Genomic DNA, 24770 nt, shown 5'->3' with positions numbered 1-24770 from the left:
TAAACTATTATAATACTTTAATAGCGTTCATATTTTTACATTTTGTGACATTTTATAGTGTTTTTTTGGCTGATCCCACCCCTCTTTTTTAAAAAACTGTGCGTCAGCGTGCGTCAGTTGAACGCTCGGCTCTCATTGGTCAAAAGCGATCCACGTGACCCACTGCAGTTTGACGGCATTGAGACGGCGTAATATCATCATGGGGAGTTAATGTGACTGACGAGCCGAAATTAACGTCAGCGTCTCATAGGTTTCCCAGAAAGTCTCTCGTTCTCTGGAGCATATTCAGCTTTTTTAGAAGCGCACGTTAATTGTAGCCATGCGGCGGAGCAAGGCGGAAGTGGACCGCTACGTTTCATCTGTACAGAATTCCTCTCCTTCACTCAAAGAGGTAAGCTAAAGCTAACCGCGTTAGCCTGCCTCTGTAACAGCCTAACATGTGGCATGCAGCCGGTGTAAAGGCTAGGATTGGCTGCATTTTACCTAAACGCCGGGTGTAGGTTTAAATAAAGTGGTAACTAGTTCGTTTGTGTAAATATCAGCTTGTGTTTAGCCCCTGTGTTAGCTGTAGCCGGCTGCTAGCGGCGCGCGCACATTAGCTTACCCGGCTTCAGGACGCCTTTCCTGGGTAGAGCTGCGAAATGCGCGGTTTGGTGAATCAGCGCCAGCCTGCGCTGGCCACCACAGTAATCAACCTTTTACAACTTTTATTAATTTATAGATGTATTAAACAAAGGTTTTGATTTGCACTTTATTCGCTGCACTTCGTGTTTGTAAGTGCGCTATGAACTTCGTTTAAGTTTTCTTCTGATGGTCCAGGACAGTAAACATCTAGACGAGTTTCTGTAATATCGCGAGAATCCGGTTATTTTATCACATTATTTAAACAGAAATTAAAGCACCTAAAATTATTGGCCCTTCAGTGTGTTGAGTGAATGATGGATGAAAATATGCACCATTTTAATTTCTAAAAATGCTGCTTTTTTAAACGAAAACAACATGTTTAACTATAAACGATGCAGAAAGTAGCTTCTTATACCTTTAACAGCCATGCCAGAAGACATTATCTGTTGTACTTTTAACAACTCAAGATTTACTTAAACTACTAACATATATTTAGGAACTGCCCGGTGCATTAATTAAAAAAAATGTGTTTTTGGCTGGAAAAAAATCCAAATGAAAAAAAAAAATGTATGAACAGTAGGGCATTTCCACATGACAAATGACTTCCTGCCTCACAAAAAGCCTTTCACCGTGCATTAGAGAGGCTTTTATTACTATATGTGGGATTAGAAAGGCTAGCTGTAACCCTGACAAGGTCATAAACCTGTACCTGTTCTGGTTAAAAGCCCTTGAAGTCATTTCTATCTGGGATCTCACCTGGAGGTGTTTTCTCTCCACAGAAGCCAGTGAAAGGATTTTTATTCGCCAAGTTGTATTTTGAAGCAAAGGAATATGAACTTGCGAAGCGGTAAGCATGTGAGCGCCTCACTTTTTGACTGGCTGTGTTTCTGCGTCTTTCAAAGTTGTGCTGACCGCTTGTTGGCGTGTTTCACGTTCTTTCTAGGCACGTGTCGGAGTACCTCAGGGTACAGGAAAGGGATCCCAAAGCACACAAATTCCTTGGACAGCTCTACGAGAGAGAGGGAGATGTCAACAAAGCAGTCGGGTGTTATAAGGTAGAGAATGCATTGATCAAAAGAAAATAAACATTGTGACTCAATAAACAAAACATTAATTGTTTCCATTGCACAGGAGGGTAGTTTTATGAAAATTGTTGTCTATGTTGAGATAAGAGTGTAGAAAACTTTTCTACCAATAGATGGATGGTAATTTGTGATAATTTGCTCTGGAATACTTTGCTGTAATAAATCTATTTCAGATCTCTCAGGAACATTAAACTGAATTTACACGCTCAACCTTGTTTATATTATAATAAATACCATTGTCTGCTTGGTGTAATGAAGTTGTTTGTTGATGTTTTAATGTTTCTTGACCTCTTTGTTCACACAGCGCTCGGTGGACTTGAACCCGGTGCAGAAGGACCTGGTGCTGAAGGTAGCCGAGTTACTCGTTGATAAGAAAGAATGTGACAGCAGAGCAGAGTTTTGGGTTGAGAAAGCTGCAAAGCTCATGCCTGGACACCCAGAGGTCTTCAACCTGAAGGTAAAAGTCTTTCCCTTGTGTCTCTTTGACAGCTGACATGGAGGGTACAAACTGTTGGTTCTGCTGTGTACTTTACCAGCAGCTGCCCAGTTCACAGTTCACAGCCAGCTGTGATTACTAAGAAAAAAAGTAGACACCACGCTGAGTGTGCTTGTCTCGATTCAGGAGCGTCTGTTGAGTCGTCAGGGCCAGCAGGGCTGGAACCAGTTGTTCGACCTCCTCCAGGCTGAGCTGGCGGCACGGCCAGCTGATGCTCATGTGAACGTGAAGCTGGTTCAGCTGTTCTGTCAGGATGGTCGGCTCGACGAGGCTGTTAAACACTGCCTGGCTGCTGAGAAGAGAGGCCTGCTGCGCAACAGTCTGGACTGGTACACCGTGGTGTTGCACACGCTGCAGGTCAGAATGCACTTTTAATTCTGATATGGCGGCGGCCTGCTTTATTACTTTTGGAACGTTTAATGTGAAAAGAAGAAAACTGAAGAATTGATGAACTTTGTTTCAGGAGTATCTGGCTCAGCCCAGCGTTTCGAATAATGAGAAGATGTGTCGACGTCTCCAGCGAGAGGTGTTGTTGACACACTGCAGCTTGCTGAGAATCACCCTGACAGACAGCAGCGTGCATGCGAGCCTAGATGCATTCAGAGGGTACGTCAGATTCACTGCTGTTGGTATTATAGACTTTAAAAGAAGTGTATTCATTAAATCTAATTGAGTCTACTTTATTTATGTTTATGCTTGTTTTATATCAGATCAGGTTTCTGTATTTATCAGAGTTCTGCTCACAACTAATTCAACATTATCAGACACAGCAGGCATGTCTTTGTCATCAATATTTCATGAAAAATTGATGGGATAGAGTGGTGCTTTTATTAACGATGTTAGTTGTGGGTGTGTCTTTGGTTATTATTTTTACTCAAATGGCAGTTTGTTCTGACTGTATAGTACAAATGAAAACATCTAATTGGATTTTGTGATGCTTAAATGTATTTTCATCACTGTTTCAAGCTCCTCTAAAACCTGTTGAACTCTGTGCAGTTTTGACCAAGCAATGCAGATGCTGAGCAGCACTGCCAACCGCCACACTGATGACCTTTTTGAAGTCTTCATGGAGTTGAGAGGTCACCTCTACCTGCATGCTGGCACGCTGCTGTTGAAACTGGCTCACGATCGGCAGCAGACGTGGAGGGCTGTCAATGACCTGTCTGCGCTGTGTTATCTGGTGGCATACCAGGTACTTCATGTGTGGTTCTGCATCGTTGAGTTTTTAACTGTTTGGAGGAATCCATGCGAGCCCTTTACACTTAGATGCCTGAAAAGCTTTTTTTTCTGCATGTGATGAAAATGACAGAGATGAAAGCAAACATACTACTATAAATTGTATGTAAGGTATCTAATTGTGGTCTGGTTTGCACAGATGATTGAATGAAATTGGGACAGGTATGAGTTTAAAAAGCTCCAAACCTCCCCTTGAACAAAGTATGCGTTCTTTGTTTCTGCTTATTGACTTACTTGGAGAAATAAAGTTTGTTGTGTTTTGTTTTTTTCTTTCCACCAGGTCCCCAGACCAAAATCAAAAGTGACCAAAAGAGACCTGTCGGCCCCGCAGCTTCTGGAGCTGCTGGCAAACGACCGACAGAGTCAGGCTGGTCACATGTTGTTCAACCTGAGCTCTGATTCGTCCGCTTTGATCAGAGAGGTCAGTCCTTGTTTTAAAGATTACAATAACTGTTATCTTAACATCACTAATCTTTCATCAGTACTAACTATAGAATGAAAAAGCACAAGTTAAATGATCATATCTGTGAAAACAGATGCATAACTTTACGTTTACTATGTGTAGGTGGTGGAGGCGTTTGGGAATCCTGGAGGTCAGGAGTCTGTGTTCGAACTCCTCTGGGGTCCGCAGGCCTCCCCTGGATCCTCTTTCATAGCCGGTGATGATATTCGCTCCATCTGTGCCGTGGCTCCAGAGCTCTCCAAACTGACCAGATGGGACACGGGTACAAAACTGATATCTGCTCAAAGTATTGAAGACCAAAAGTAATGACCTTCTATTCCAATAACACTGCTGTTGCATCTTGGGTAGGCTCCATCCTGTTGCACAGCGGTGAACTTCAACATCTCAGCTGGTTGGGACTGCAGTGGACTCTTCTGGGCCAGAGACCACCTATGAGGGACTGGTTGCAGCAGCTTTTTCCACGACTTACACTGGAGACGTCAAAGCTAGACACCAACACACCAGAGTCCATCTGTCTGCTGGATCTGGAGGTAGGCGGACTTTGTGATAATTTGTCAGCAGCTCCTTAATTTACGGCAAATTTGCCACAGTTCCAAACCAGGAGTTGCACAGATGTGTGTGTTTGCTTTTTGGGTTTTGTAGGTGATTTATTTTCCGAATGCTGTAATGCTGCAGTCTCAGAACAGTTTAACATCAGCGTTTTCGCTTGATTGATGGCATTTTACTGTCTCCTTTTTGTAAAACGGTTTCATTCTCTTTTGTTTGCTCCGCTCAGGTGTTTTTATACGGCGTGGTGTTCTGCAGCCACTGTCAGCTCCAGGACACGGCGAAAATCAGCAGGGGGATGAGTCCGCAGCAGCAGCAGCTCTTTGAGCCTCGCTGCCTCCCTGTTCCTCTCCTCCGCCTCCTGACCACCGACAGACAGAGGGAGTGGTGGGACGCCATCTACAGCCTCATCCACAAGCGAGCAGTGTGAGTGACGACACTTGCATTTTGATATATTTTGAGTTTCAGGACTCGCACTCTGTGCTTCACATAAGTACAGGTATTTATAGATCCTAATATTAAAATAAAATGCATACATTTCAGTTTTAGCAGTTTTCTTTAATACCAGTCAGAGCTGTGGTTTATAAAACCTTAAAGGAATAAAATTTACATTTTAATGACATGATTTAATTGTAGATGTGTGTGTTTCATGTTTCTCCTCCTGCAGTCCCGGTACAACAGCCAAGCTGCGGATGATTGTGCAGCATGGACTGAACAGTCTGAGGGCCGGAGAGAAACACGGGCTGCAGCCAGCGCTGGCTATCCACTGGGCTCGGACTCTCAGCCAGACGGTACACACACACACACACACAGTTATTCAAGAAGCCTGACACGTTTCCAGAAAGAGTAAACCAAGAGTTTGTCAGCTGGAGGCTCTGAAGCCCTGGAGCTGATTACAGTTTCTGAAAACATGGTATTTATTTATTTTAATGGAGCTCTTTTTAGGAGTTTGTCAAAATATTTTAGCTCTGCAACATGATAAAGACAGAGCAGCATATTTCTCAAAGAGTAAATTATAACCTCATTAGCATCTTTTATGAAGATGGGCTTTGTTCATTTAAAAACGTTAATTCCTCCTCTAGCTCTCTCACGTCGTTTAGGAAACTGGCAGTCGTTTACACGCTGACAGGCTGAACAGCATGTAGGGAGCCCTGCCAAAAGCTGTGCAGACTCTCCTGCCTTCACACCTGCTTCTTCCTGTTGCTCAGTCTGCAGCTGCTTGGCAGGGATTAAGTGTAAAATGTCCAAACAGACACATGTGCTGCCTCCTTGGCAATGTGTCTTTTGTATTTCTGATAGGATTTGTAACAACCGAAGAAGAGGTTTGTGTCAAACAGCTACCATAAGCCAATGAGACAGGCATGCCTTCCTTATGACATGTGTATTAACGTGTTTATTAACACAGGGAGATGGGATGAACTCGTACTATGACCAGAAGGAGTACATCGGCCGCAGTGTTCATTACTGGAGAGTTGTTTTGCCTCAGCTGGAAAAAATTAAAAACAGAAGGAGTATAGCAGAGCCCCTCGACCCTCTCTTCTTACACTTTCACTCCAAGGATATTCAGGTTAATAAAGTTCTCATGTTTTCATCTATTAGTTCATTTTTTAAAATGCCATGTTTGTCTTTTTTAAATAGTTTCTGCGTTTGTTTCTTTTCAGATTTCTGCTGTGAAAGGTTACGAGGAGGAAGCCAAAATAGCATACGCTGTTCTCCTGGATATCGAAGGCAGAACCGAGGAGGCAATCGCCACTTTGGAAAGCATCAGTAACCTGTCCTCCTCCTGGCATTTGGCACAGGTAAATTATAACCACTGTCACCATTCTACCTTTAAAAATGGTTTTCTGTTGTTTTTGTACTCATTGTCCAGATTTCAGGTTTCCCATCTGTTTTTACACTATAGGTGTAGATATCACTTATCCTAACATTATGACAGGTCTGTCAGTGATTGAGATAACACTGATTAGCTCTTATTAGATCAGAGTAATGAATGAGCTCTATATGGTAATGTGACGGTGACTGTGTTGCTTTTTCAGTTCAGGAGAGCGCTTCAGAAGACTGCCATCACAAATTGTTGAACGCTGAACCTCTGAATGCTTAATAAAAGTCTAAATGTAAAAAAAAAAGTCTATAAAATGTGAGATTACACATGGATTTTTTTTGTGTATTTAAAACCCATTAAAACATGCCTAATTGAGCAGGGAGCCTGAATATTAAAAATTGGACTAATAATGAATCGACTCAGCAAACATCAGGGTTTTTCACTTGCTGCTTTTTTTTTCCCAAACAACTTCAATATGGGGAGGTACAGCAGTGGCCATTGGTTGTCCTTGGTTGAGTGGTTATTACTAACATGGATCAAACTTTTAATGTCATATTGCTCTTTTTTTTCTCTCTCTCTCTCTCCTTTCTTTTTCGCAGATCTATCAACGGCTGGCAGAAGAGGCCAGCAATGGGGTGGAAGAGACTCAGGACAGATGTATAACTTTCCTGAGAAAGTTCAGGAATTATCTGTCAAAGATCTACAATGCCAATGCAGAGGATATAGATAAGGTTAGTCTTTATTGTTTAAACATGTTTTTACTTAGTTTGAACCTCGCAGTTGTGAAATTCATTCTGTTTTTTTGTATCCCAGCTTCCTGTGTCCATGGAGGAGGTGGTGGACCTCCTGAATGATGTAAACCAGCAACTAGGGGAGACTGGGGAGGACATGGATGAAGAGAATGGGAAGGAACTGGACCATCAAAGAGGACTAGCTCACTCTAGCCCTGCTCATCCTGCAGAAACCAGCGCAGCCATTTCTCACATCAAGTTTTCTACTCCCTCTCCGAACAAAAGCATTGTTTCTCCTTCCAAAAGACTGGTGAGCCCATATTATGGGGGTGGTGTTTGGATTTGATTGGTTCATTGTGTTTGTCAAAGCTCACAAATCTGAGTTTGATTACATTTTACTTTTATTTTTAGATTTCACCAAAGACACCACCTCATTGGGTTGAGGACCAGAAAAGTCTCCTTCAGATGCTCTGTCAGCAGGTTGAAGCTCTCAAGGTCAGACCTGAAGATTGACTTTATTCTGGTTTTTACCAACATTTCAGCTGCCGTTGAAGCCCTTTCACACCACAGTCTATAACAGTAACTACAGAATGATGTTTTTGTAGATGATAATATAAAAACTGATATATTCCCAATCACTTTTTAAGAAAATTGTTGAATAATTTTAATGATCAATCCAAATACAACCACCACATTCTCTCCTTGATTCAAAGAGAGATAGCATCAAAGGTGTTACAAGCTGTTTCTTCTTATTTCTAAACATCAAAACTAAGCTGTTGTCCTCTTCTTTATTTTTGTATTTTCCTTGTTTCTACTTTTATTAATAATGTTAATTAATGGAATAGGAAGCATTTTTCTTCTAAAACCACCTTGTTTTCTTTGCAATGTATTATCAAGCTAAGATTTGCTCATCCTATTGTTTTTCTGTTCAATCCGCATCAGTAATAGGACTTTAAAGTTTATTTTGAGGCTGTAGTATTGTTGGAGAGCACAGCACATGCTTCCTGCCTCTAGTTGTCATAGTTTGTTTTGTTGGCATCGTTCTTGATGTGGTTGAGCCGTCGGTCATAAATGAGCTCTAAATAACCATAGTGCATTACTGTATTTACTCATTAAGCTCCTGTTTTGCAGAATGAGGTTCATGATCTGAAACACAACTCTTCAGGGAACGCAGGCTCTCCTCATAAGCTATATGGGGAGGGCTACAGGGCAGAATGCTTGCAGGACTCTTTCACCCCCGTCCAATCCTACCATGGAGCCCCCCTAACAGGTTAGTCTTCCATGTACATCTAAATTTAAAACACTGTGAAATCTATAATTCCAACAGTTTATTTACCTGCTTTTCTCTTTCTAAAGTTGCTACCACAGGTCCCTCTCTGTATTACAATCAGTCTCCAGCTTATAACTCTCAGTATCTTTTGCGCACAGCAGCAAATGTAACTCCAACCAAGGTAATTATTGTCATCCAACACTGATTTATAGAAATTAAGTTGCACTGACCATTATAGGGTATGTATTTTTTTTTTTTCATTTTTCTGTGTTTACACAGGGTCCGATGTATGGTGTGAACCGTATGCCACCTCAGCAGCACATGTATTCCTACCAGCCGCCCACTCACACACCTCCATTGCAGACAGCCCCAGCTTGCATCTACCCTCCGCAGGACCAAGCGTTCGGTGCCCCTCTTCGATTTGAATCACCAGCCACAAGCCTTCTTTCCCCATATAGTGAAGAATATTATGGCCAGAGTGTTGCCCAGCAAACCACTAACCCATCTCTGCCTGAACCTGGGTACTTCACCAAGCCCTCTGTAGTCCCTGTTCAACCCCCAAAGAATATCGAGGGGAAGTCTATGGACTTTGGGAAGCTTTCCTTCAGCCAGTACGCTCCTCCTGAAGTTCCCAGAGTACCGAGCTTTGGTTCAGGACCAGCTGCCCAGTCCACACCTTCAACGGCTTTCAAATTCAATTCCAATTTTAAATCCAATGATGGCGATTTTACTTTCTCAGCTTCTCAAGCCAAGCACAGTGAAAGTTTGCTTGGGCTGCTCACATCAGACATTCCCTCAAAAACTGATGCAGTTCCAGAAAAGCCTCCAGCCCAGGAGCAGCCCTCCAGTCAAACTAGCATCTTCACCTTTGGCAATAAAAACATCACCAGCTTCTCATTTACTGATTCCACACAGAACACTGGAAGTCTTTTTGGAAAAGTGGATCAGCCATTTAAATTTGGAGACGTTACCAAACCAGTGTTTGGCCTTGGTAAGCCAACAGAGCAGGAAAAACCAGCTGAGAGCGACAATGATAGCACACATGGGGATGAAGATGAGGATGGTCCTCACTTCGAACCTATTGTTCCTCTTCCTGACAAGGTTGATGTGAAAACGGGTGAAGAAGAGGAGGAGGAAATGTTTTGCAACAGGGCAAAGTTGTATCGATTTGACACTGACACAAAAGAGTGGAAAGAAAGAGGCATTGGTAATGTTAAAATCCTGAAGCACAACACTAAAGGGAAGGTCCGCCTCTTGATGAGAAGGGAACAAGTTCTTAAGATCTGTGCAAACCACTACATCAATGCTGACATGCTGTTGAAACCAAATGCTGGCTCTGACAAATCCTGGGTGTGGAATGCCATTGATTATGCAGACGAAGAGCCTAAACCTGAACAACTGGCCATTCGCTTCAAAACAGTAGATGAGGCAGCTCTTTTCAAAGCTAAGTTTGAGGAAGCCCAGAGAATTGTGCCCAAATCACCTGAAAAGCAAAATCAACAGGAGAAGAAGGAGGAAAGTTCAAAAGACTCTGAATCTTTAGTAGCCCAGTTTGCACTCAAAGAAGGAGAATGGGAGTGCCCTGTGTGCTGTGTGAGAAATAAACCCACAGATATGCGCTGTGCGGCATGTCAACTTGCCAATCCACAATCTTCAGCAAAACCAGAAACTCAGACTGCTGGGGAAACCAAACCAAGTACATATACTTTCAAATTTGGTACTGATTCATCAAAGCCAAGCAGTTCTGGCTCTACATTTTCTGGTTTTGGTGCTTTTGGAGCCTCTATACCATCCTCCTTTACGTTTGGCACCAGTTCCTCAAAACCTGCAGACACAGCAATGAATACGTTTGGCTTTGGATCACAGTTTGGTAAAAAGCCAGAGCAGTGGGACTGTAAAAAGTGTTTGGCAAAAAATGAAGCCTCCGCAGACAGTTGTGTTTCATGTAAGGCTCCTAAAACTGCAGTTAAAACATCTGTGATAGCACAAACTACACCTGCTACAACTACACCTGCAGTACAGCCCTCTGTATCTGTCACTGACTCTGGAATCAGTGCACAGTTCAGTAAGAAGCCTGGACAGTGGGACTGTGATGTATGTGAAGTAAGAAATGAAGCATCTGCTGACAAATGTGTTGCCTGTAAAAGTCTAAACCCTGCAGCAAAATCTACTGATGGGGCTCCAGTAGCATCAAATATTCCAGCAGCATCAGGATTTGGCTCTGAGCTTCCTAAGAAAGACGGACAGTGGGATTGCAATGCCTGCCTGGTCAGAAATAAAGCGTCAGCTACCGAATGCGTTTCCTGCCATGCTCCAAATGAAAATCCTTCTTTAGCAGCCATGTTTGCCATGAAGGAAGGAGAATGGGATTGTGACACTTGTCTTGTCAGAAATAAAGCCTCTGCTGATAAATGTGTGGCCTGTCAGACTCCAAATCCTAATGCTAAAAGCACAAGCAGCTCCGCTTCCTCAGCCTCTGCCTTCAATTTCTCCTTTGGAACCAAGACCTCATCAAGCCAGCCTTCTGCAACTGCGTTTACAATGCCTTTTGTAAGTGGCAGTACTTTCCAGTTTGGTCAAAACAAAGAGAAAAGCTCAGATAGCTCTTTCAAATTTGAAGCTCCTCAGTCTGTACCCACCACCACAGGTTCTACAGGCTTCTCTTTCTCAATGCCCATTCCAGCTGGTGGCTTCAAGTTTGGCATTCAAGACCCAGCAAAAGATTCAGCTTCATCCAATGAGCAAACACCATCCGGGTCAGCCTCCAGTCTCCTGAAAACAATAGCCGACAAACATAAGGAGAAAGATAACCCGTCTGTATCTTCTGAGGACCAACCAGAAAAAGATGAGAATCCATTAATTGCTGGGAAAGCCAATACATTCAGTTTTGCAGACTTGGCAAAATCCTCTGGAGGGAGCTTCCAGTTTGGCCAGAACGATCCTAATTTCAAAGGTTTCTCTGGGGCTGGGGAACAGGTGTTCTCATCATTCCAGACAACCCCCACCAAGGCAGAAACCTCAAACCATCAGGAAGATGATGGGATGTATAAAACAGAGGATCACGATGATATCCAGTTCGAACCAGTGGTCCAGATGCCTGAGAAAGTGGACCTGGTAACGGGCGAGGAGGACGAACAGGTTCTGTACTCTCAGCGCGTCAAACTGTTTAGATTTGACGCCGCCGCCAGCCAATGGAAAGAACGTGGTGTGGGAACCCTCAAATTCCTAAAAAATAACACCAATGGTCGGCTAAGGGTGCTGATGAGACGAGATCAAGTTCTGAAGGTTTGTGCCAACCACTGGATCACCACCACCACGAACCTTAAGCCCCTGGCAGGCTCAGACAAAGCATGGATTTGGATGGCCAATGACTTCTCAGATGGAGATGCTAAGCTTGAACAGTTGGCTGCTAAATTTAAAACCACAGAGCTCGCTGAAGAGTTTAAGCAGAAGTTTGAAGAGTGTCAGCGGCTTCTCTTGGATATTCCCCTGCAAACCCCCCACAAGCTGGTAGACACCGGCAGAACGGCACACCTTATTAAGAAAGCAGAGGAAATGAAAACCGGTTTGAAAGACCTGAAATCGTTTTTGACAGATGAGAAAACAAAGATCAAAGACGAAGACAATCAGGGAGACGTTGCAACCTCGGGGGAAGTTTCAGGTCTCGTCATCAGGCCCCATGGTGAAACCACTGGCCCTAGCTTGGAGTGGGACAACTATGACCTAAGAGAAGGAGCTTTAGACGAAACTGCTGACTCTTCTGTTTATGCTACCCCTGTTTCCAGCAGTCCCCTGAGAAAGAACCTTTTCCGCTTTGGGGAATCTACTGGTGGGTTCAGCTTCAGTTTTCAGCCTGGCATCAGCCCTTCCAAGTCTCCTGCAAAGCTCAACCTGAGCAGAGCCTCAGTGGGTACAGACGAGGAGCAGGATAATACTCAGGACGAAGAACGGGATGGACAGTACTTTGAACCTGTGGTTCCTTTGCCCGATTTAGTTGAGATCTCTACTGGAGAGGAGAATGAGCAGGTGGTCTTCAGCCACAGAGCCAAACTGTATCGCTACGACAAAGAAGTGAAACAATGGAAGGAGAGGGGCATCGGAGACCTGAAGGTCTTACAGAATTATGACACCAAACGAGTGAGGCTGATAATGAGGAGAGACCAGGTACTGAAGATCTGTGCCAACCAGTGGATCACAGCAATGATGAGGCTGGAACCCATGATGGGGGCGGAGAAGGCCTGGGTCTGGAGCGCCTTGGACTTTGCAGAGGAAGGAGAGGGTAAAATAGAGCAGCTGGCTGTGAGGTTCAAGCTGCAGGACACTGCTAACACATTTAAACAGGTCTTTGAGGAGGCCAAGGTGGCACAAGAGAAAGGGGAACTTATGACTCCTGTGACGTTCCGAACTACTGCGGGGCAGGACAGCGGAACAGCAGCACCCGAAAACACGGCTGCAGCTGTCTGTGGGACGGCAGCGATCGCTGTTCTAGAAGAGACGACAAAGGAACGTACAGAACCGCCCACTGACATCGGGCCTAGTCCAGCAGGACCTCAGAGCCCGATTAATCCTTCAAAGACTGTGGTGTCTCCCCCTAAGTTTGTCTTTGGCATTGATAGCCTCCAGAAAATTTTTGGGACTCAAAGAGCTCTCTCAGAAGCTCAAACATCTGGATCAGGTTTGAAAACCTCAGATGCTGAAAGTTTGGTTAAGCCTCCGTCTGCTGCTCCTGCCTTCAAGATGAACACAGGTAAGAACAAATAGCGTAAACTGTTTAATTTTCATTATTTTTGAATGAGTATGAAAACTGTTTTCTTTGGCCATTTTATTGTCCGTCTTGTTCCATCTGCATCTCATTGTTTAGTGATCCTCACCAAATAATTTGGGCAGAATTTTGCCTGAAATCGGTTCCCATTTCCTCCCTGTGTAGCCAGTTAAATGTGCTGAAACATGAGGTGTATATTTACATTTACCCATGTGATCAAATTGTATCTATTGTAAAGAACACTTAAGGTATTCATTACAAATTAGTGGTAACTACTTTGAAGTCAGTTAAATAAGAATAATACATCTATTTTACATTTGACCAATAGTAGTATTGTTTTTTATTATTATACCAGCCTCATAATTAGTTTCTCTTCGCCCAAACACCCATCATCCTTTAGGGCTGGACTTTAGGCTTTTCAAAGATAACCCAATGGCTTTTTGGACCAACACATCCACCATCCAATTTGAAACCTCAGGTACTCTAATTACTGCAGTGTGTGTTAACACCTCTCAGCTGCCACCTGGCTGGAACCCTACTGCTACTAGAAAAACTATAACCTGGAATAACCTGGATGCACGGAGTGGAGATTTAAAAAAAAAAAAAAAAAAAGCTAATATGCATGTCCAATGTTTTCAAGTTCATTTTTTTTTTTGTTGGTTGTAGCACTTATTTTAGGGAGTGATTATGGAAAGGTGCTTCAAGTTGTAAGTCATTCAGCTCGTTTAATGGTGGTAGTTTGCCTTAAAGGTCCCATCTGTGAGTTACAAAACCTTATATTTATTCATTTATTTCCTCGAATCATAAAGCATAGTTCTACATCAGCAGCATCAGTGAAAACTGAGTATCTTCTGAAAGGTGAGCTGAGAGCAGAGGATGTTCCTTCAGAGAGGCATGCACTGTGCAAACATCACACATGCCGTTTTTAGCCCTGGATGTGTAGCAACAGCATGAAACGTGATTCCCTTCCTGGGAAGACCTTTGCCACTGATCTGCACATCAGCAGAGGCTAATTAGGGCTAAATCTCAGGTAGTGGTTTCATGTTGCACCGAGAGGAAGTTTGTGAAAAACACAAAGAATGCTGTCTTAATACAAGTTGTTCCTCACTGTTGTAAATCACATGCATGCTATTTATTGTCATGCATGAGATTTGTTTTGGGTGTGAGAGTGGTTCTAACACTTAGGCTCATAAAGGCAGTGAGTCAACTTGATTTTTCTCATTTTCTGAGCAGTTCCCTGCCAGCGTTACTTAATACTGTCTGCCTCCGTTGTTTCTCTCCATCGCAGCCCCCCCTCGGGCAGCAGGAGGCAGCTTGGGGTTGGATGAGGACTCTGATGTGGAGATCGTTTACGTCAAGGAGCCCACTGCTGAACAGGCAGATTTTGCCAGAAAGCTGCTGCTGCCTCTCACCTTCTTCTGCTACAAAAATGAGCCGGGCTACGTAAGCGATGATGAAACAGACGGTGAGACAAAAAACTGAGAACCAAGGGTCTAGTTGATTGGAACTGGACTTATTTAGCTCCTGACTTGTCCATGTCACAATTATGAATTGTACAATTATAGCCATTTCAGAACATTTTGACATATTTGTCCCAATTGTCCCCAATGAAAACAGCTGGTTAAAAATAATAGATATGACGATTCCACAATGTGTTTTTGGGTTGACACCACTTTCATTTTTTCCTGTATTTGTTTTCATTTTTTAAAGCTGTTCCCTGCAATGATTAGGTAAATTATTACAAGCAGGTCTTAGTCTCCATTAGTGACACAAAAGTCGCAGAAACATTTAAATTATTTGCAATATTTTCTGGAAGAATCTGTTGCCAGACAACTCATTATAACAGCGACAGTGCTTGTCTTTAAAGCTAATAAACAATGAGGCAAATTAAAATGTCTTGCATTAATGATTACTGGCATAGAACAAAGTCTGTTTTAAAAATTTTGTCTGTAAAGAAAGGTTAAAGGGTGATATTTAATGGTTTTGTTTTACTTTTAGATGAGGACTATGAGTCAGCAGTGAGGGCTTTGAATGGAAAACTGTACCCTGATCCTCCTGAGGCTGCAGCTTCTGGTGAAGGTAAGGCTGTAAAAACATCTATTTGAATGTTTTTGTTTTAACTATGTGCCTTTAAAAGAATCAAACTAGATTTAATCTTAATCCTCTGCTGTGTGCCAGACGTCGTCTCGCAGCAAGCTTGTGTTCGGCTCTCAGAGCCAGACTGTCAGGTTGTGTGGGAGAAGAAACCAACACCAGAGGAGGAGGAGAAGGCAAAAAGTCTCCAGCTTCCTCCCACGTTCTTCTGTGGCCTGAGCACCACGGACAGCGACCCGGACAATGACAAGCCAGAAGACTTTGAGACAGAAGTCCGCAAAGCGCACCAAGACCTGGTAATGAATACAGCTCTCTGAGCCAGCGCTGAGCTTGACTCACAATGATGAAAGCAGATATTATCTAGTAACAGGTGGTGTAATGTTTATTTGTTGGGTTTGGTGTTGTCTACAACATACTGCATGATGTTAGTGGTACAATCACATTAATTAGGGTCAGGGTTATATAGGTAAAATAGATAGTTTCCTAACATATTTGTCTGATAGCCTCAAGGTTTATATTTGTGGTCAGTGGTGAAATACAGATCTATACAATTATTAACTGAGTGAGTAATCTTCAGAAAAAGGATGCACAGCTCCCATTTCCAAATAAACAGAAATGCACTCATCTTTAAACTCTGAGATACGTTGAACAGTTTTTCTTACCTCAGTAGCACTAAATAAGCTGTAACCTCTCACATTAAACATCGGTCATCCATGACATAATTACTGATGGATGAAGTGACATTTTCACTACATTGACACCTGACAGTGGGCAGGAAAAACAAAGAAGCAGGTAAACAATCTGTCAAACTGATTGTTGGATATCTGTATTATGAAATCATCAATAATGAGCACCTGAGCATTAAACTGCAAAACAAACATATACCTTGTTTTACATTTTGTGGATGGGCAGCTGCTAATAACCACAGACACATATGTGAGGAGGAGGAATGCCAGGCAGATTTTACACAAGTAAACCCAAAAAGAATGTATTCATCATACAGTCACTGATTAATGTGGGTTTATAACAGGTCGCCCAGTTAAAAGGAGCTGAGCCGGCCTCGGGCAGTCCTGCAGCCCCCCCAGAAGACCCGGCCTCCGGTCCGTCATCCAGCAGTCCGGAGGCTTCAGGCAGCAGGTCTACATCAGAGGAGCAAACCTCAAACAAGCCAGCAGAGACTCGGAGCGAAACGCCCAGCGGCAGTTTCCCCATTGACCTGTCGACTAAGAAGAGTCCAGAACCGAAGACTAAAATGGGGACAGGAGCTGCGTCTTTAGCTGCTACAACAGCCGGGCCAGGTACCGAGGACATTTAACATCCAGAGCTCACACTGGGTCTGCGAGACTTGGAATATTGTGTTGAATAAATAAAACATCTCAGCTAAAATCCTCTTCTTGGACCTGACAGAATGTAGAAAGAGTTTCACTTTTACCTGGTCTTGTATTTATTTATAGATTATTATTTATTTAAAAGCAGTTGGAAAACACAAATTGGAGTATAAAAATAAAACTTATCGTTGTAACTTTTGGAAGAGAATTTGGTAAAATATCCCAGTTAATATTGTGCCCATATTTAGTAAGATGTAATTAAAGCATGTGGGTAACATGTTTGTTTCTTCACATTTAATTTGAGCTCATGTTGCTGAGCCCACCTTCTGCTGCATGAAAAACAATTTATTCAGAGTTTAATAACTTTTTATCGTTGCAGACTTTGGCTTCAGTTCTCCGGGAGGATTTTCTTTTGCTGACTTGGCTAAAAACACAGAGGGATTTGCATTTGGAACACAAGGTTGGCTTCAAGATTGTGTCTGTAGCTTTTCATTGTTGATAAGTGTTAAAATAATAATGTTTTGTGTTTTCTCCTTGTGTAGACGATAATTTCTCGTGGGCAAATGCTGGTGCGATGGTTTTTGGAGCTTCTGTGTCTTCTGAGGCTAAAAACGAAGCTGACGAGGAGGGAAGTGATGAAGAGGACGCTCCTAAAAATGTTGACATTCACTTTGAGCCTATTGTATCCCTACCTGAGGTACTTAATTTTATCATTTTTAAAAATTAGATCATTAAACGATTAAAGGACAGTACTTTATCTTTGAGTGTCACGTGCCGCTCAGGTGGAGACGAAGTCCGGAGAGGAGGACGAGGAAATCCTGTTCAAGAAGCGGGCCAGGCTGTACCGATGGGACCGCGACCTCAGCCAGTGGAAGGAGCGCGGCACCGGAGACATCAAGATCCTCTTCCACCCAGCCAAACATTTTTATCGAATCCTGATGAGAAGAGACCAGGTCATGAAGGTCTGCGCCAACCACACCATCTGCCAGTCGATGGAGATTAAACCCATGAACGCCTCAGATACCGCACTGGTCTGGACCGCCACAGACTACTCAGGTACACACAAGCAGTTTCTTTACCTGCTTGTAGATTCAGGTTGGTTATTGTCTTTAAATTAAACAACTCAAATGTCAAAAAGACAACTAATAACTTCACCACACATTATTCCAAAAGAAATGAACTTTCCCTTTACCGTACGCTTCATAATGAAGTTGCGATTCCTGCAAAGATTCACAGATGTGGTTTCTCACTGTTCTCTTCCTCACGTTCTTGTTTTTTTCCCCTCCCTAGATGGTGAAGGTGTTGTGGAGCAGCTGGCAGCCAAATTCAAAACCCCAGAGATCACTGAATCTTTCAAGAAAACCTTCTGCGAATGTCAAAGACGTATGGGCCAAACCACAGAGGACGGGTCGGGTGTCCTGTCACAGATGTCCGGAGTCCAGGAGCACTCTAAAGAGACAAACCCTAAGGTTTTCCTCACAGTGGCTGCCGACGGTGAGCCTCTGGGCACCATCACCATAGAGCTCTTCTCCAATGTTGTTCCCAAGACCGCAGAGAACTTCAGGGCTCTCTGCACCGGAGAGAAAGGCTTCGGGCTGCGGGACTCCATCTTCCACAGGGTCATCCCAGATTTCATGTGTCAGGTAAGGGAATTCTTTAAAATAATAATAAAAAAAGGTCAGTACTCAACAGTACAGCAAAGCAGTTCTGCTGTATGTTTTCTACAAGCTTCACATCGCCACGTTTCCTTTTTCTTTTCCTCTGTCCCAGGGTGGAGACATCACCAACAGTAACGGCACAGGCGGCAAGTCCATCTACGGCAGCACGTTTGAAGACGAGAACTTTGACGTTCGGCACACAGGCCCGGGCATCCTGTCGATGGCCAATCGTGGACGCGACACCAACAACTCGCAGTTCTTCATAACCCTGAAGAAAGCCGAACATCTGGACTTCAAACACGTAGCTTTTGGCTGGGTTCGGGACGGTATGGATGTGGTGCAGCAGATGGGACAGCTGGGGACCAAGGGAGGCCCTCCTACAAAGAGGCTGGTCATCACAGACTGTGGCAAGCTGTAGATTTTTAAATATGAGGATTCACACCTTGGTTTGGGTTCAGTTAAAGGTGAAGACTTAGGGTCGCTGTGGTTCCGGTCCATGATGTCGTCACAAATGAGGAAACTGGCAATCACTGAGGGGAGATTTTCAGAGCAAATGTTCCACTTTTTGCTCTTTCGGCTTGCATCTTTATCTCCAGTTTGTTTATTTTGTGTGTATATTTGTACATGGACTTTTTTTTGTTCTTTTGTCTTGCTTTTGCTCAGTCTGAATGTGCCCGTCCTCTTTATCAGCCCCATTTTTTTCTGTTTTCTTTCTTAAAAGAGTCTTAAAATTAGTTAAAAGGCAATCCTGTTAATTTGACCACAGACTGCTTTTTAACTACACCCCTGCCCTCGGTTTTACTTTTTACTTTCAGACTCCCCTGTTTGCTTTCCTTTTTTCCTCATACTTCGATTTCACAGTGCAGGCAATTGGACTTAATAATAAAACTGAATTTTTCCACTGTGTTGCCCTTTGAAAGGTGATACATTTGGTTTTACAAAGGGGATTTATTTCATGTATAGATTGTCACAGTTAAGGTCTAATTGGGACTTATACCAAAATATGTTGATAGTTAATAAAGTTGCTTTACATGTAACGTCTGGTTGTACTCTTCTTCTGTCTGTTAATCACACATTTTAAGGCGCATTTTGACTGTAGCTGCAGTCTCCACAAACAGTAACACTGTCAAAATTATCCTTTGATTTATTCATTCACTGTTTACAATTTAAATATATATTTTAGTCTTGAACAACCAGAAGGTTTTAGCTCGTTTGTGTACAGTTATAGATTTTCGTGGGATTCGCAAAATGTAATAATGGGATTTTTCGAACATTATTGAACTACTCATTGCAATGACACGAAGATCGATCATAAGGATTAGTTTGTCCTCAAATTAAAGAAATGAACAGCTGCCACCTCACACATGAGTTTGTTTACCTACTAAAACAGCCAAAGTGACTGAAAATAGGTCAGCAATGGTGACGTCCATCAAAGAGCCATTTGGGATCGAGAGGTCTGACGGTTTTTATGTATTTAAAGCATTCTGATTTGTTGAGTAAAGTATGCAGAAAAAAGTGCTTTGTTTACAGTGAGGACCTGCATTTTAGAATTGCATACCTAAATATCTGCAAAATTACAGGAATAAACTCAAACTGCACCCTTTGATATAGTTCTGAAGGACTGATGTCATGTTTTGTGATGAGTACCTTTAAGAGAAGACAGGATGAGAAATGATGCCAGTCATATTCACTTATCGGTACATTTATTCACCTGAGTTTATCCTCAATTATTTGTGCAAAATCCTATTCCACCATTTTCAATGTGTTTCTTCTTTTATACCAAAACATCAGGTGATCTCATACAAATTCTAAATAAATTATAGCAACCATGCACAAAGGTTATATGAAATAAATTAGACTTTCCTAATCTAAATAATAACAAAACGGGTAATTTTATTTAGATCCACTTTTTTGGGGCCTTGGTTTTAAAAAATTAATATATTGTGATTTTTTATGTATATTTTTAAATTTAACAAACACAGGCTCATCTGTTGAAACAAATATATATATATATATATATATATATTATAAGGTATATATATATATATATTAGGTATATATATATTATAATATATATATTATATTAGGTATATTATAAGTTTACTTTTGCTTGTTTCTGATTTTGTGACGTCACCTCCAGGCTGCAGTACCACCTGTGGCCACGGTGGCAGCAGAGAGCAAGATCCACTGGCGACTCGGAATGACGTCAGCATCACGTAAATGCGGCGTCTCGGGGCCTGTTCGGTCTTTTTCCCTCTGCCGTGCTGTCGGGACGGTTGGCCTGCTCTCTGTCTCTGGAAGATTTAACACCCAAGCGGCGAAATGATCATCTACAAGTGCCTCATCAGCAGTAAGCGGCTCGTTTTTCGGGTCCTCCTTGAATCGTAGCCGGGAAGTCGAGGTGTTTTGGTCGCTGTGTTTTTTTGGTGGGGCGGCAGAGTTGGCCGGAGTAGCATCAAGCTAACTCGTGTTGGGCGAAGTTAGCGCCGATTCTGCCGAGGGTTAGCCGCATGTTAATGTTCTCGTGTTGCCTTACGCGTTCGGCCGCGTTTAACTTTAGGAAAGTTACCGTAAAGTTTTAAAGAACCGTGTGGGAAACAGTCTGATGGGTGACTAAACCCGGGATCGTGTCGCAGTATGCTAGTTTGTGTGAATGTTGTGGCCTTTTAGCCACATCTAGCTGTTAGCTACCGGCAGATTTTTAGCTTCCTTTTAAAGTTTAAAACGTCTCTCAGCCCGGCCTCTTGTGGCTAATCTTAACTCGTAGCTAGTAATTTTCCACCTCATCGTACACAGGACTCTTTTCACCGACTGTTAGTGTTTTTTCTTTGTCCTTTTCGGGCACACCCTGATTAAGTTCTTTTTTCCCTTCTGCAGATGATGAGATGTTCTCTGATACCTTCAAAGTTAAGGAGTCTGAAAGTGGGATTTTCTACGAAGTTGAAGGACAGGTAAAAACTACAACCATTTAAGCTGACTGATTGTAACATTTCATTGGGGTTTGTGAAGCTCTGAAACAGATCCTGTTAAAACCAGATTTTATTCTCCCAAGTTTTACCAAAAATACGTAACAGCTGAAAGTAAATACCCAAACATTTGTATTGAAATAGCTGTTACAGGTTTTATTTTCTAAGCAGCTGGTTTTAACTGAGTAAACTCCATCGGTTCAGGGTGTATCTGGAGATGTCATTAAACGCAGTAAACACTGAGATATTAAATGCTTAAGCTGCCTCATTATTTGCCTCGAGCTGTTTTACGGGGTATGGTTCAAACAAAAGATCACTTTCCTCTTGGGTTTGTTGAGAAAGAATATATTTTGTCCAGTAAAATATTTAGTCAAAACATGGATGTTTATTCTGTTTTCAAGCCTACCAGGCAGTACAAATGTTTCTGCTCGTCTCTTTTAGACCGTCATCAGGAAAGAATTGTTTAGTGACGATTTAATTTCGGCCAACGCCTCCGCCGAAGAGGCCAGCGAGGCCAGCGAGTCATCCACAGTCTCCGGCGTCGACATCATCCTCAACCACCATCTGTGTGAGACTCCCTTCGACAAGAAGCAGTACATGGCTTACATCAAAGAATACGTTAAAGCGTGAGTATCTCTCAGTGCTTGTCATGTTTGTTTTTTATCAGTCTGCATCCGGTTTCAGTCTGCTCAGTGAGTTTAGGTGCGTCTTCACCTGTAACGTAGTTCTGTCCCCCCTCCCCTGCATGTCCAGGATCAAGGCCAAGCTGCAGGAGACCAACCCCGGCAGAGTGGAGAGTTTCATGGCTGATGTCCAGCCAGAAGTTAAGAAGGTCATTGCAAACATCAAGAACTACCAGGTACTTACAGAGACAATTACACTAATGAAGAATGGGGCTCTGTATTGGACAAAAAAGTTTTGTTCAGGTGAAGGCTGCTCTAAAGTACATTTTGCCTCATCAACATTGATTTTTGGGGGCCGTCATGTTCAGCGTTGGACACTGATCCACAGCTGCTCGCAGGCCCATTCATGTAACACACTAATAAAGATGGACGAAGTGTCTCCACCTCCTTCTGTTGTTCAGACTTGAAGTTCAAATGTCCTTTTGGCTGCTGTCCTGTCTACACACAGCCTCCCATCCCACCAACAGACTGACACGTTTTAACACCTCAAATGTTTAGGCTGCCTTCAGGTCCAGGTCTCACTTTTAAAAAGAGTTCTGATCTCAGTGGGACTTACCTGCTTAAATAAAGGATAAAAATAATTAAAACTGAACATATGTGGGTGGATGCAGCAGCAAGAGGAGAATTACACGAATCAACAAAATTACCACCTGAAGTGTTTTTGTTTGGTTTATATGGCAGGGTGGGCCTGAATGTTTCTGGTACCGTCTCAAGTTTATTTTCTCTTTTTTTTTCCCCTCCAGTTTTTCACAGGAGAGTCCATGAACCCCGAGGGCATGGTGGGCCTGCTGGACTACCGCGAAGACGGCATCACACCATTCATGCTTTTCTTCAAAGACGGGCTGCTGGTTGAGAAATGTGTAAGTGTCTGGGGGTTTCAAACGTTTATTAGCCCTCTGTGGAGCCTGATGATCTAACAGGTTTGTTTTCTTGTGTTTCAGTAACAACCTGGATTAACATCTGCTGTTCGACCGACTGCTGCTTCCCAAAATGTCCCTCAAAGCAGACTGAAGGAGCATTACTCTGCATCATGTCTGAACGGATCCTGTCCTGCCCACACAACTGAGGAAAATCATTTGGTCACTGAATAGTTTTTAACTTTTTGGTTTTTTGCGGTGTTCTGGTTTTCCTTCTGGACCAGTGTTCATAATGAAAACTAAAAAGTGGGACAGGAAGTGAACCTGTGACTCCAGCTGCAAAGTATTTTTTCCTTTTTTTTGCCCCCTCGTCTGCATACTGTTTTAGCAACACAATCCATACAGTTTGACATCCCCAGCCTTCCTCATGCTTGGGTTTATGGTTACAACAAATGAATCCATCTACAGTGCAAAGACTTTTGGTTCAATTTGAAAATAAAATAAAGTACCTCTACTTTGAGTTTTTTTGTTTTTGAAGACAAACCTTCCATTGTGGGCAACAAAAGGTAAATTCTTACAAGACTTCCCAAAACAAAAAGACCTCATTAGTAAATGAGATCAGGTATTCATTTTTAGGGTAAAATAGACAAAAGACTTAATTTGACAAAAAGGATACAGGATTGAAATAAATAGCTTTAATAGTCTTTACTGCATTCAAACTGCTTTGTTTGTTTGTGTCAAAAAATCTACTTTAGTTCATACAGCAAGTAAACCATGTTCAAGTTTCACTGGTAATCTTAAACCTGCTGCAGATTCTGCTTCAACTACCAAATAAACAAACGGTGATGTTCCCCAGCCTCCGAACTACACAGCAGACCCATGATGTGATGAAGCCGCATGTTTCTGAACCGCTGCACAACATGCCAGAACCTTTGGTGTTACCTTGATGTCAGCCCTGTGGAGTCAAGCTAATTCAAGATGGCTGCCACAGCTAATCAACATTAGCAAACACACTGTGTTCGTTTCATCTCCTCGTTAATTCCGGACGAACCAAACGGGATCCTGAACCTAATTTATCAGCACCGGGGGCGGGGGTTGGCTGTTTCTCAGGACCGCAGCATCCAGCATGTGTGGAATCGGGAGGAAAATTAGCTTTTTTAATTTTTGTTTATTTCACAGCGTGTGTCAAACAGGTGTGTCTAACTGGGTGATTAATTCCAGCTCGGCTCGGAACAAAGCTGCTGTTTTATTTGTCGTCGGCTCCACTTGTGTGCCGTCTGCTTTGGGAAAAGGAAAAACAAAAATACCCATCTGAAATTAAAAGATGCAGAATGCTGCGCCTCGTCTGCATTTCCCCAACAGCTTCAATCCGGCCAAACTGACTTTACATTCGCCAGATGTTTTGCAGACACCAAACAACTCAGAATCCATCATCCCAAATGGGAATTTTGCAATAAATTCAACAAAAAACAGAAACCTCGACCAAAATGTGACAAAGAGGAGAACCTTTCCGGGCTCTAGTCCTGCGTCTCCTCCTCTTCCTCAGCAGGACGGTAGTGTCGGTACTCCGGCTTCAGCTCCCAGGTGCTTTTCTGAGCTCCTTTGCGGCTGCAGACGGCGATTTCCCTCAGGATGTCTTTGAGGTAGGACTGCGTGGGACAGCAGGAAATTTGAACTAATTACACAAAATTACAGACTGCATGATCTGTGCACCGTTAACAGAACAAAACATCAGTCAGAAGGAATAAAACTAATGGAAAAATACTTTGGTATCCAGGTTTTAAAAACAACCACATAAAACCTTAATATTTGACAGAAGATAGTTGTTATTTATTTCAAAACATGGATGCTGTTGGTTTGAATGAAACGGCTCCAATTCTTGCAGAAAGTTGCTTGAAAGACGTTTTAGCTCTCGTCGGATTTAAAAATGGCCGTCACCTCCAACTTAAAATGTTGCAGCTGCAAATCGGAAAACCAGTAGGATTTACTAACAGCTGTGCCCAACGACCAGGCTAACTAAAGTTAGCAATTTCTGCTAATTCTGTGCTATGAATTTACCAAAAAAACAACTTTTTGTTTAAAAGTCTCAAAGTATTTGTCTGCAAGTAAATTGTTCGTACCCTATCATACAGTACACACTATAGTTGTA

General features: G+C 42.6%; 3 protein-coding genes across 5 annotated transcripts in view; 2 read left to right on the top strand and 1 right to left on the bottom strand.

Moving 5' to 3' along the window:
- The first annotated feature begins 179 nt into the window (after window positions 1-179).
- On the top strand, window positions 180-19152 carry ranbp2 (RAN binding protein 2). 2 transcript variants are annotated; one of them, XM_017423847.3, is made up of 30 exons: window positions 180-391; window positions 1404-1471; window positions 1568-1679; window positions 2014-2166; window positions 2332-2562; window positions 2669-2811; window positions 3202-3397; window positions 3722-3862; window positions 4007-4166; window positions 4253-4434; window positions 4680-4876; window positions 5118-5241; window positions 5856-6017; window positions 6112-6249; window positions 6872-7003; window positions 7086-7313; window positions 7415-7498; window positions 8135-8273; window positions 8360-8454; window positions 8553-13020; window positions 13436-13513; window positions 14324-14500; window positions 15034-15114; window positions 15214-15425; window positions 16160-16427; window positions 16837-16917; window positions 17000-17154; window positions 17240-17513; window positions 17748-18100; window positions 18228-19152. In XM_017423847.3, the coding sequence occupies exons 1-30, from the start codon at window positions 320-322 to the stop codon at window positions 18531-18533; spliced, it is 9210 nt and encodes a 3069-aa protein (XP_017279336.1). In that variant the 5' UTR covers window positions 180-319; the 3' UTR covers window positions 18534-19152. The 2 variants fall into 2 exon arrangements, with proteins under 2 accessions (XP_017279336.1, XP_017279338.1); XM_017423849.3 differs by lacking the exon at window positions 13436-13513 and having other exon boundaries at window positions 18228-18533.
- Window positions 19153-20311: 1159 nt separating this feature from the next.
- tpt1 (tumor protein, translationally-controlled 1) lies at window positions 20312-23135 on the top strand. Its single transcript, XM_017423921.3, has 6 exons — window positions 20312-20465; window positions 20993-21066; window positions 21523-21707; window positions 21835-21940; window positions 22508-22624; window positions 22706-23135. Exons 1-6 carry the CDS (start codon window positions 20438-20440, stop codon window positions 22706-22708), a joined length of 513 nt encoding a protein of 170 aa, XP_017279410.1. The 5' UTR covers window positions 20312-20437; the 3' UTR covers window positions 22709-23135.
- The window catches only part of LOC108240442 (general transcription factor IIF subunit 2), a 55038-nt gene continuing 53233 nt past the window's right edge, over window positions 22966-24770 (bottom strand). For both annotated transcript variants that reach the window (XM_025007574.2, XM_017423917.3), the window contains one exon: window positions 22966-24270. In XM_025007574.2, the coding sequence (XP_024863342.2) occupies window positions 24139-24270 (132 nt within the window). In that variant the 3' untranslated portion in view covers window positions 22966-24138. The remainder of the gene's footprint in view (window positions 24271-24770) is intronic.

Source organism: Kryptolebias marmoratus, linkage group LG6 (genome assembly GCF_001649575.2).
Source record: "Kryptolebias marmoratus isolate JLee-2015 linkage group LG6, ASM164957v2, whole genome shotgun sequence".
NCBI lineage: Eukaryota > Metazoa > Chordata > Actinopteri > Cyprinodontiformes > Rivulidae > Kryptolebias > Kryptolebias marmoratus.
This window is presented reverse-complemented; position numbering and strand designations above follow the sequence as displayed.

Excerpts from the sequence above, each read along its gene's own strand:
- ranbp2 (XM_017423847.3), top strand. The coding sequence starts at position 320 with ATGCGGCGGAGCAAGGCGGAAGTGGACCGCTACGTTTCATCTGTACAG. Across the intron at positions 7,314-7,414 it reads TTTCTCCTTCCAAAAGACTG|ATTTCACCAAAGACACCACC; the intron begins GTGAGCCCATAT and ends TTTTATTTTTAG. Across the intron at positions 13,514-14,323 it reads CATCCAATTTGAAACCTCAG|CCCCCCCTCGGGCAGCAGGA; the intron begins GTACTCTAATTA and ends TCTCCATCGCAG.
- tpt1 (XM_017423921.3), top strand. The coding sequence starts at position 20,438 with ATGATCATCTACAAGTGCCTCATCAGCA. Across the intron at positions 20,466-20,992 it reads CTACAAGTGCCTCATCAGCA|ATGATGAGATGTTCTCTGAT; the intron begins GTAAGCGGCTCG and ends TCCCTTCTGCAG. Across the intron at positions 21,708-21,834 it reads ATCAAAGAATACGTTAAAGC|GATCAAGGCCAAGCTGCAGG; the intron begins GTGAGTATCTCT and ends CTGCATGTCCAG.